A 12,365-nucleotide genomic window follows, 5' to 3' on the forward strand; every position below is an offset into this window, starting at 1 on the left:
AACACGCCCCTCTTTCCTCCAGCACGTCGGTTCCCAGTTGAGCTTATCTGCAGCTTCTCAGAGTGACATTGCTTCGTTTACTCAGTCCCTGACCCACGGAGGCGTCCCCGAGCTGCTGCTGGGCCTCTCTTATAATGCCACCACTGGGCGCATGTCTGTGGAGCTCATCAGAGGCAGCCTCTTCAGAAACCTGGCTGTCAGCAGGCCTCCAGGTGTGTATGCTGCCTGCGCCACAGCTTTAATGTTCAGAGTCAGGAAAGAACCAGCTTGCCACAGATGTTCTTCTCCTTCTTCACCCAGACACCTACGGCCGACTGACTCTGCTGAACTCGGTGGGTCAGGAGATCGCTCGGTGCAAGACGTCAGTGCGCCGCGGCCAACCCAACCCAGTCTACAAGGAGACATTTGTCTTCCAGGTGGCGCTGTTCCAGCTGTCCGATGTCACGCTGCTGGTCTCCATTAACACCCGCCGCAGCATGAAGCGCAAAGAGATGGTGGGCTGGATCGCACTGGGGCAGAACAGCAGCGGCAAGGAGGAGCAGCTCCACTGGCAGGTCATGAAGGAGAGCCGAGGACAGCAGGTGTGCCGCTGGCACGTCCTGCTGGAGGCGTAAGGCTCGTCACCGCAGGACCTCCCTTCCTCCAGACGGAGGAGCTTGCAGAACATTCCCTCTTCTTGTAGAGCTACATCAGCCCCACAGGTCAACTGCTGCTTCATCACAGAGCACCTCCTCCCTTCTTCATTCATGCACTCGCACTGCAAGTTCACGCGTCTGTTCAGAGTCACGCGTCACCGAGGTTTCTCTGACGCACGGGGACTTTACCCATCAACCCCTCTGGTGACCAGCTTTCTTTTGTTTCTGCCTCACGATAAAAAGGAGTTTTTTTAAACACCGAAACCAGAACCCAACCCCTGTAGGTCATCATGACATCAAGCTCACCAAACAACACATTTAATAACAAATGGGACACAAAGCAAACTAACATAAAGCAGTTTGTTGGGAAAGGAGCAGCTGTTTGCCTACAATAAAAAAATAAACTCAGGAGTGAAGGTGTGAGGGCGGTTCAGGCTGGAGCCAGAACCCTCCTGGACCCATGGCCCTGCTGGAGCCAGGACCCTGCTGGAGCCAGAACCCTCCTGGACCCATGGCCCTGCTGGACCTAGGACCCTGCTGGATCCAGAACCCTCCTGGACCCATGGCCCTGCTGGAGCCAGGACCCTGCTGGAGCCAGAACCCTCCTGGACCCATGGCCCTGCTGGAGCCAGGACCCTGCTGGATCCAGAACCCTCCTGGACCCATGGCCCTGCTGGAGCCAGGACCCTGCTGGAGCCAGAACCCCTCCTGGACCCATGGCCCTGCTGGAACCAGGACCCTGCTGGAGCCAGAACCCTCCTGGACCCATGGCCCTGCCGGAACCAGGACCCTGCTGGAGCCAGAACCCTCCTGGACCAATGGCCTTGCTGGAGCCAGGACCCTGCTGGAGCCAGAACCCTCCTGGACCCATGGCCCTGCTGGTCCCAAATGCGACTTCAGGCTGCATGCCTGCCTTTGCTTCCTCTACAGCCATACATGAATGAATGAACCTTCTGCAGGTAGAACTCACCTAACCGCTGTTTGCCCCACCCACGGGGGTTTTTGACCCTGCATAACATCTTTTGCTATAAATCAGGAAGGACTCTGAGCTCAACCTGAATGTCATAAAAACCTTTCAACAGTAAATATGCCATCAAATGCAGATCAACTTTATTTTTGGTTGTAAAAAGGTTTACAATATTTTAAATGTACACATTTGGATGTGGAACTGAGCTGCGTGGAGGTGCTTAGGTCTACAATGAATGAACATTAGTGTGACATCTCACCAGAATGTATTTGCTAAATTTGTTTTAATCTAAAAATTGCAAAATGTTCAGCACATTCGAAACATGAAAGTGTCTTTATTTTTCCTTCTGGGCTTCCGTAGCAAATAAGACATGGAACGCCGCTCTGAAGCAAACTTGCACGTTTTCTCAAGGAGACTTCTTCTGGACTGTCCTCTGCATTTCTTGAAGCATTTAAAGAAACATAACTGGCAAAAATAGCAGATTTCCCAGAATGCCTTTGTTTCAAATTCCCATTGACTGACTGAGATTCCATCCTCTGTATTTTGCACGTGTCTCGTGTATTCACACTGACGATAAACAGACAAAGTCCCACAGTGTCACTAACATGGTGGTGAATGCCGCTTTGTGGAGCTCCGCCTCCTCCTCCACCTGTCAGAGTTCCTACCGGCTCCGGCAGCTGTGAACATGCTGCTATGGTTGCTCTGAGAATACAACCGTGTCCTCCTGTCTGCGCTCTCTGGATGCAGAGCCGGTATGCTTCAGCTGTGGTGGAGGGTGTTCACTCGTCTGACACAGAACCTCCACCAATGAAGGAATTACTGCATGTTACCAAAATGGGATCAGGGAGGACGACTGTTTTACTTCCGCTTGACTTCATTTGGGCTCTTCAGGTGGTTCTTTACATTTTATTCCTCACATGATAGATTATTTAACGTTGATGCCACCGAAGAGAACAAAGTCAAAAGCAAAACTCCCTCGGGTTGAAAGGGTAACAATGGAGGTGCGGCAGTCATGCACTGTGAGTTGCTGAGTCAAAGATCAGCTCTCCTCCCACATTCACAGCACAGATGTATATTTTATGCATGTTGGACTGTTGTGCAAAACCCAACGTACTTATTAGAAGACCTTGATGCATCTGGTGTGTTTTTCATTGTTCCCGTAAGTCTGCATGTTCACCAGGATCCCAGCGTGGACTGTAGATGTGACAATCAGACTGAGCTGCACATGTGAAAATATTTTTTTTACTATCGGATGAAGTGCCTGTAACTTTTGGAGATGTCAGACGGGTGACACACATTTGCATGAAGCCTCCTGTTGAAGTTCAGATGTTTGCTCCTGCGCTGCAAGTATTTTAGGTTGTGTGAAACACAATGCAATGCCCCCCTCAAAAAAAAAAAAGTTAATACAGTTATAAATGAAGTTTGTCAATAAATTAAAACTGTAATTTCAGACTTATTTCTTTCTCTGTACATGCATCGAAGAAAAAAAGGATCAAACTACAGTCTGACTTTTCCAGATTGATATATGTTTTGTGTTTTTTTGTTCTCTTTTCCTCTGAACTTCTGAAAGATGTCCTTGGTCGGTAAAATGCACAGCTGCTTCAGTGGGGTTACAGTCATGCAGGGGTTTTTTGCTGTTGCACAGGTCTGCATCCTGCTGTGCTCTCACCATCCTGATGCAGGTCACAGTTTCAGCAAGCTTCATGCTGCTTTTAAAGCCCCACTCCGTTCATTTTCTGATTTATTTTCAAAGTGTTTCAGTGGTCTATTAACTATGATGATGCTGTTTTTAAGCAAAATCCAAAAACCTGTGCTGTTTTCTTGAATATAGTTTCTGCAGAGTGGCAGGAATTCATCAGAAATTTATCTGACTGTTGGCGTGGAGCAACCCTGCCCCCCTCCCCATTGCTGGGAGTTGGGAGCAGGCAGCTTGTGGCCCGCCCGTCCTATTTTCTACGTCACTAATAATCTCTGTTACAAACTGCATTTTTTTCGTCTGCTCCTGTTTAACAAGGATTAGAATAAAGAGATTTGCAGAAATCCAATTTTAAGGTTAATTTTCGTCAAATGTGTTCTCCGTCATCAGAAAAAAAGAACATGTTCTAAACTCCAAAAACACCACTTTCATTGGAGTGGGTCTTTAAACACAAGTTTCGCTCCGACACTTTCTCAATTCAAACGCTTCAGGGTGAAAAGATGATGAATCTGCTCTGAGCTTCTCACAAACCCTGCAGTCCTGGTCTGGACTCTGCATGCTGAGCTCATGCAGTATCCAGAGAAGACTCTGCATGTTTGTCATTGTCAATAAAAACCAAACTATCCCGCTGTGGTCACGTGTCCTTGTGTCGTCCTCTCTTCCCGGCAACACCTCGCACCTTTCTGTTTGAAATTGATGCTTTCTGAGGGAGAAAGCCCCAAACAAAGACGATGTGGGATCTGTGAGGGCCTGCAGCAGAGAAGATCCTCAGGTTCCCTGGAGGTTTCCAGGCAGAAAGCAAAAAAAAAAAAAAAAAGAAAGGGCTAAATCCAAACACGTCTGATGCGGTAAAATGATGACCAAAGTTTGAGCGTCATCTCTGTGCACAATCCATCTCCTAGCAACAAGAAACAGTTGCCTGCGTGGGCACCAATGAGGGCGGGCGGCGTGTGTTGCATCTAAAGAGACATTTGAGGAGTCAGGAGAGCAGCGAGGGTCCAACCTCAACAGGAGCTTCAGTCCGTCCGTCTGCAGGGACCCGCACAAACCCGAGGCCGAGCTGGTGGGGGTCCCAAACATCCAAGTGAGGAGGAGAGCATCCTATCAGGAGGGGTAGGGGCACTGACGGAGAGCTGCACAGGCACTGGAGAAGGTAAGAGGCTTGAGACAAATATAACTTTGTTTATGTTTGATTTTCTCTAACATGTTTTTTATGCTTAGGGTATTTATCTACGTTTGCATTTATCTGGATTTCTCTAAAATATCAGGGAGTCACGGAAAAGTAGATCAAACTTAAGCGATTTCCAAAAGGGAAAGAACGGGTTAGTTAATTATTCAATGAGATCCTAAAAATATAAGCCGGTTTCATTAATGTGTTTACTTACCACTCAGCTGCTTCTTAAACCAGAAGTGAGCAACACATCTCTGAATATTGACACACAAACTTTTACTGATTGACTTTCTTGACAGTTTTATTTATTGTTCATAGTTCAATGTGTTTGTTTTGAAGTAATTTGACAAAAAAACGTGGGTATTTGATTAGACTCTTAAAAATATGCGCCCTTCTGGCCGATGTGTTGGAGGCTCCTATATTTGCTTTTCAGAACAGGATGTTCAAATAAAAAGAACCATTCATTCAAGGTGAGGAGCTTTTCCAGTTTCTCTGACATGGACACAGATGTTGATAGCACTAATCGGGTTTTTCCGATTCCTGTTGGATCCATTGACTATCAGAGAACTTTACCCAGCGAGAGTGACGTATGGAAAATGCTTTACCTCTGGCTCCAACAAAAAGGAAATCAAAGCCACACCCCTGCCACTTAAAAGCGGTCTACACGAAATCTGTCAATCAAACATTTCAAACGTTGGACATGAGACCACATAGTTTCACTGAGGTGTCTGATTGTTTTGTTAATAACTGGAATAACTTCTTTATAGAAGTGTATGGGAGCCAGCGGGTACTTCCTGTTTGGAATGCCAGGGGGAGGGGTCACTCCGTCCAATTCTCATATACAGTCAATTGTTGGGTCTTAATCTTGAGGATCAGATCTAATGCTTTTAGTTCTTGTCTTTTGTTCCTGAAGCTGGGATTCCCCTCTTGGTGTGGATCATGCAGATGTTGTTTGCTGGTTTTGGAGAAATGGGAGACATGGGGCTCTTATGCACATTTAACCCTTGTGCTATCCTAGGCACTTTAACATTGGGAGTTGGGTCATCTAGACCCACTAGACAGTGCACTGACTGAACCTTTTTTCTTCAATGATTTGTGATCTTCACTGGTGTCCATGGATTACATGAAATCTTTCCACCTTTATCCACCTTTGTCATGGTAGGGAGAACACGTCAATGTAAGGGTGGGGTCATCTAAGATAGCACAAGGGTTAATTTCTTCAATGTACATCGTTGGTACAAACACTGAACGTCAGGAAGCAATGACAGGTTTCCCAAATGCTGTGGAAGTGAAGATGTTGAAGATTGAGAACCAGGCCCCAGTGAGTCCTTCATTACCAAATGACAATAGAGATAATGAGATATTGTGTGGATGCTTATGCTGGATGTCTTGACCATCGTCAACACTTCCAAATACCGTACAGTCGTGACTGGAACCAACAGACAACACATCAGTGGTGCTGTGAATGAGGGACAATCAGAACCAGAAGCTGCCATGTGATGAAGAAGGTGACAGGCTACAGGAAGCTACTGTGTCTCTCCAGAGGGTGTGATGGGAAAGGACATTTAAGGTTCTGAGAAAAAGGTAAAAAGGACCAAAAGTTTCTGTACGATGACAGAAGCTAGAAAAAGATGACAAATTGTTTGCACTGAACTGTTTCCCTTCATTAACAGAAGAACGTCAGGGGAGAAGTGAAAAAGCACAGGGGGGAGGATGGCCTCCTCAAACATGGGGCCTCAGAACATTATCCACCAACCCTCACAGTAGCAGATAGGAGTCTTACAAATAAAGATTGGCCTCTTGCAGTGCAAAATGGGTAATCTGCCAGCTAGCATGTGGCAAAGACCCGATATCCTGTTGCAAATCTTTTGTTTTGTTTTAGGAGCTGTGACTCCTCCCAGTTGGGTCCGCCCACTCTTCCATTCTCACTTTGTGGTGCATTCACAGCTACCTGCCCTCAGTTTGTTGAACCATGCTGTACATCAGTCTTGATTCTTCACCCAGTGACTCAGTCGTGACCTTCTCACAGCTTTGGTGTGAAAAACTGACACATTTTAGTTTGAGGTTTTTCAATTTAGTATTTGTTGTTTATCCTTTTAAAAAAAAAATTTAAAGGAAATTCCTTTGGTCTTTCTACTGAGACCCTGTCGGAGTTCTTGCATGCTCATGGCTTTTCACTTTTTTCGTTGCAGATCTTGTGCAGCTATGACTTGCTGTATTTCAGCTGTGACAGTTCCAGACACTGGTAAGGTTGTTTGATGACTGGCAGTGGTAGCTTCCAGGATGGTTCATCCTCTTTGTCCTTCAGTCTTCTACTGTCTGCTCCCAGACTAAATCTTGGCATCCGGTTCAGTGAGGAGCTTTCTTTTCCATTGACCTGGCCTTGTTGTTGGACCAGCTGTCCTTGTATGGAGTTGGAAAGGGCTGGTTGTAGTTTGGTATCAAGTCCAGGATTTTCAGGTGACTGGGCGATGCTGCACTGTTGGTGGTACATCTTGTCGGTCCTCTGGCATCTCTTGTTCCGGGTCCTCCGAGCTGCCCGGCCTGGTGTGCCAACGTCAAGCCCACTAAACCCAAGGGTTTGGGATCTGTGGGGCAGGAGGTGCTGGGGATGAGTTGTGCTGCAAAGATGCTGACACCAACTGGAAGACAGGATGGACGGCACCTTCTGGTTTCTCTCTTTTTTTTTAGCTTTTTTGTGTTTGTAATTTCTCTTTTACTTATGTTTGTTTTTGTGTATTTTTTTACGAGGGGCTTATTTGATTACTTTATTGCATGAGTCGGAATTGGTGTTTTTGTTTGTTTTTATATACAACACCTTGAACTGTTTTCTTTACACGAAAGGTGCTTTAGAGATAAAATTAATTTGAATTTGGTTGTGGTAGCAAACATTTCTGCAGCCTGCACCACATTTGAAGCCACAGCCCCAGAAGTCCACACCACCCATCGGGCAGGTTTCTCATTGGGTGGTGGGGGCAGATGTACTTCCCTTTTTCAAATGCAGATGCTCTCTGTTGCTCCATTTGATTCCTTCATCTAGATCCTCTCCCAGTGGTGTGTTCAAGTCCTGAATTTGTTTTAGGACATTTTCTCATCCTTCCTGGTCCATTTGTTTTCCCCACAGGAGCCTGAAGGAGGATGAAGACGTTCACACAGACTCAGACATAACCCCAGGCCGCAGATTTCAGGTCATCGAGAGCAGGTAACAGGATACTGTCTACCTTACAGATTTCCATCAAAAGTAAAACATCGGCCTTTCAAACGAGTTTTGTGAAGAAAAACACTGTGAAAAGAGAGCAAATTCAGTTTTGAAGACACTTCCTAAACATTTTTAAGGATAAGTCAAGTCAAGTCAACTTTATTTATAAAGCGCTTTTAAAACAGCAGAAGCTGACCAAAGTGGTTAACAATGCAGAATAAAAACAAAACAACAATACTTTCAATAATAAAATTAATAAAAACTTAAATGGTTGCTGCAGCAGATTTATGTTAACACTTTGGACTGTTCACACAGAAATATGTTTCGTTTTTCTTACTTTAAAAGATAAGTTAAATTAATGTTTATTTTTTGTTGTTGCAGTTACGTAAACATATGAAATCAGTGCTAATAGACTGTTTGTGTCAGAAGCTGAAAGCTGCTGATCAGAATGCCATGCTAGACTGTCAGAACTGAGATCAACTGAAGATCTGAAACCAGAGCCTCCTGGAGCTCCTCGTGAGCCACATCAGCCCCTCAGCAACCATCCGTCAACATGCAGCCACAAAAATGTTGCTGAGAAAGAAAATCCCCCAAACATTAATATTTGAACCAAACTACGAGAAGATTATTTAGATCTGTGAAAAATCTTTTCAAGTTTTTACAGTAGACTTAGCAAAGAGCTGAAAGGATAGAGCACCACCTTGTGACAGGAGAATATAGCACAATTCACTGTTTATTTTCTACTAATCCTCTAAATGCCACAAATATGAACACTTTTTCAGTAATGTTACATGTGAATGATGACAAGCAGAAACACAACTTCAGTAGTACAGCTCTAAAAAAAAACAATTGCTCCTTTAAATGTGATCGTACTGTCAAGGGTTCTAATGTGAATGTCAGATACTTTTGGGGTTCACAGCTTAGTTAAAACTAGATCAAATCCAGTTTGTTGTTGGGACAAAACCTTTACAATCTGCTGCCGTCTCCAGGTTCAGAATTCTCCAGTTTCCTGGACATTTAGTGTTTTCAAAGATAGCCAATGATGTTTCTTTGTTTTGCATTTGGGGGGAGAACAAAGCAGAACCAAGTCAAAATGCTCGTTTAGGCTTTTGCTAAAACAGGAAAGAAGCTAAATATGTGTCTATCTTTTTGCACAGTTTACAACAATTTAGTGTTCTACTTACGAGTGCAAATGTGTCCCTTTGGTGACCCTTTACTGAGGAATGAAGCTTTCAAAACAAAGTCTCAAAGTGATGAAGTTGACTCGGTTCCACAGAATTTGAAGTCTTGAGTCTTTCACTCTGAAATTTGGGGTTAATTGATTGATGACAAGCAGGTTTCAGAACAAAAGAAAATACAATAAACAAACATAGATATATCAAGTCTAGATATATTGTAATACATAACTTGATCATAATATAAATTACGGAAGATGATGTTATCATTCTGATATTATAATTGCTCTCAATCATAAATTCAAATAATATTAGCACTAACTCAGTGCGCACAAAGGACACATCAAATCCATTAAATATGATTAAATATGGTCGGACAGAGTTTGATAAATTGTTTAAGAGAGAGTGGGTGAAAGCGAAATTATAATCCCACCCCTGTTATGATTTACTTAACCTTTTTTTTTTTACATTGTTGCTATTAAGTAAAAAATGTCACTCTTAAACTGTCACTTTAAATCTTCTCATTGCCACTTTTGCACTGACCTATTTAGATTGCTGTTATTATTATTATTGTTATTTTTATAGGCAAAGTTTGAAAAACTACTCTACTTAGAATTCTTAGTACTTTATGAGTCAGTCCACCCACCCACCCATCTATCTATCTATCTATCTATCTATCTATCTATCTATCTATCTATCTATCTATCTATCTATCTATCTATCTATCTATCTATCTATCTATCTATCTATCTATCTATCTATCTATCTATCTATCTATCTATCTATCTATCTATCTATCTATCTATCTATCTATCTATCCATCCATCCATCCATCCATCCATCCATCCATCCATCCATCCATCCATCCATCCATCCATCCATCCATCCATCCATCCATCCATCCATCCATCCATCCATCCATCCATCCATCCATCCATCCATCCATCCATCCGCTGGGGTACACCCTGTGGAGGCCGCCAATCTCTTATAGGGCCACACTTATTCACTCACATTTAGACCTAGGGTCAATTTAGAGATTCCAATGAACCCAGTCAACACATTTTGGACTGTGGGAAGATGGCCTCAGTGCCCTGAGAAAGCCCAAACATACAGGAGAAGATACAAACTCTGCACTGAAAGTTCCGAGTCGAGTGCAACCTCTTTCTCAAATGTAGCCTATTTACCAAGTAACGAAGAAGACGTCCTTATTGATTATTGATTATACATTATGAAACTATTCCAGATATCAATATTACACATCATGCAACAAAGAAGAATTGCTCTTTCATCTGAAAGCCCTTTTGCACTTTTTCCTCATCTCCTTATTGTGAAACAAAGTTTCTTTGTGCATTTTGGGGAGTTGGTGAATACTTTCATTCTTTGACTGACTTGTGTTTTGTTGCCTCAGAATCTGTCTCCCATCAGAGAAACCAAACCATTCAACAACGTCGAAAGTTGCGTACTTCAAGAGGAAGTATGCGGAGGAGGAGGATTTGCACGGAGGCCTACGAGGATATTTTCAAAAAGTAAAAATCTTTCTTTTGTTCTTGACATTTTGCTCAGAAGACTTTCCAGACCCTTGTGCTTGTTGCTCCCTTACCTCCACCTCTCCATTTAAACGCATTTCTTCTGCATTTTGAATTTATTTCTTCTGGTGTTGATGCAAAGATGTGGTAACAAGCCTTAGACCATCTTTAGAAAAGCCCCCCCACAAAACAAAGAGGAGAAGCTCAATCTCAGCTGTTGTCTCTGTTTGCAGCACCTGATCCTGCAGGAGGAACGGAGCTGCATCCGGAAACTGTCGCTGGAGAAGCTCCGGTTTCTAGAAGACCCGGAGGTCTACCTGAGGCGCTCCGTCCTCATTAACAATCTGCTGAGGAAGATCCACCATGAAGAGGAGAAGCTGGAAGCAGAGGAGGAAGAGGAGGCAGAGGGAGAGGTAGAGGAGGAAGAAAAAAGGGTTATTGTTGCTGGTACACAGGGCCAGGGCTGGTTGGAGCACCCTGACAGAAAGAGAGTAAAGGTTCTGGTCACAGACTGCTGCCCCCAGCCATGTGGCCTGGAGGAGCTGCAGAGCTACAGGCTGGTGCCCTGCTACGCCCCTGCGGGCTGCCTGTACAGCCTCCAAACCTGCCCAGGCCTCCACCCAAACCAGGTGCTGCTGTGCAACGTGGACGACCACGGCTGAGCTGAACTGTGCGTTTTCAGAGCAGTGGTCCCAGAGTCCCTTCACACCTGGTTGCATTTCAGAGGCAGCCTGAAAACGTGGCCACTCTTTCACTGGAGGCTGCGTGATCTGCTGCCTGCAGGGTGACACCTCCTCTCCTTTCTGACAGGGAGCAGAACAGTGCAGAGCCTGGAGCTCAATAACCCAGAGGATCAACAGGGTATCAGGCTGAGGTCCAGCTCCAGTTTGTGAAGCTTCTCTGTCACCCTCTTGTGGTTCTGATTTTTGCTGTTATTGTTGGTCATGTGAACCAGGAGCGTCTGTCCTACCGTGAAGCAGCTGCTGCGTTTGCTGTAGGAAAAATTTCTCTTCAGTTGCGTAAACATTTGATTTTGTCACAGTCACTAAACAATCAGAAAAGACAGCTGTGTTCAAACCCTAATATTTATGAGAGTTTCATAAGAATGGGACTAAAAAAATATGTAAAGAAGCAATGAAAGCCTCATTGTAATTCATGATAAAAATCATACAAACACTGCCAAATTACTTTGATCTCATTCAGAATCAGATTATTTCAAAATGTGTGAGAGTACATGTCAGTCATTTCATGTGATTTGTGTAGGAGACTCCTTCACACCTCCTGTAGATGTTTCTGCTTTGCATTCGGCTCGCTGTTCCATCCCTGGTGTCTTTGCTTCTCTTTACATGCATGGTGTTCATAAAAAAAACATACTACAAATGAATTCTTCACAGAAATTTTTGTGAACAAACATCAGCAAAATAACTAAATCTTTGGGAGCAAAACATCCTTTAAAATTAGCCTTTTTTCCCCCCATCTTCTGGTGGGTTTTCTGGTAGCTTTGATGCGTGTGATGATGCTGCACAAAGCTGCTGTCTTTGCTCCGAGTGCACAGCTTCTGTCCAGAACTTTCTCAGAAAAAAGGCAGCTGAAAAAGAAGAGCTTCATATTTTAACCTGAAATTCTATATTTTGATGAAAATGTCATATTTCAGATGATATTTTGAAAAACTTTTTGTCCTCAAATGAGGTGTGTGATGTGTTTGTCTGCAGCTTCAGCACCAGCTCTGTTTTTCAAAATAAAATTGTTTCATGAGAACTTAAAGACCCTGATCTCTTCTCTTTTTTTTGGGATTGTAACTGCTGCCACAGCAGAACCTCCACATGACTGACCGTCCTCTGCTGAGCATAAGAATGAGCTTTACATTCATGGAATCGTGCAACACCAGCAGACCTTGGGGCAAAGATTTTAGCCGTAGCTCTGCTCCTGTTTGCAAGATAAAACAAATAAGAGGATTACACAAATTATTTCAGGGATAAACTTATGAGTGAAGAAG

General features: G+C 43.9%; 2 protein-coding genes across 8 annotated transcripts in view; both read left to right on the forward strand.

Annotated features, from left to right (window-relative positions):
• syt16 (synaptotagmin XVI) overlaps positions 1-3,931 on the forward strand; it is a 28,099-nt gene extending 24,168 nt beyond the window's left edge. For all 7 annotated transcript variants that reach the window (XM_023952031.2, XM_023952032.2, XM_023952033.2 and 4 more), the window contains 2 exons: positions 23-212; positions 301-3,931. In XM_023952031.2, coding sequence (XP_023807799.1) covers positions 23-212; positions 301-614 — 504 coding nt within the window. In that variant the 3' untranslated portion in view covers positions 615-3,931. The remainder of the gene's footprint in view (positions 1-22; positions 213-300) is intronic.
• Positions 1,096-12,133, forward strand: LOC110017551 (uncharacterized). Its single transcript, XM_078941353.1, has 5 exons — positions 1,096-1,516; positions 4,388-4,451; positions 7,594-7,671; positions 10,252-10,369; positions 10,603-12,133. Exons 1-5 carry the CDS (start codon positions 1,096-1,098, stop codon positions 11,029-11,031), a joined length of 1,110 nt encoding a protein of 369 aa, XP_078797479.1. The 3' UTR covers positions 11,032-12,133.
• The last annotated feature ends 232 nt before the right edge of the window (positions 12,134-12,365 follow it).

This window comes from Oryzias latipes, chromosome 22 (genome assembly GCF_053564925.1).
Source record: "Oryzias latipes strain Hd-rR chromosome 22, Olatipes_Hd-rR_3.1".
Lineage (NCBI taxonomy): Eukaryota > Metazoa > Chordata > Actinopteri > Beloniformes > Adrianichthyidae > Oryzias > Oryzias latipes.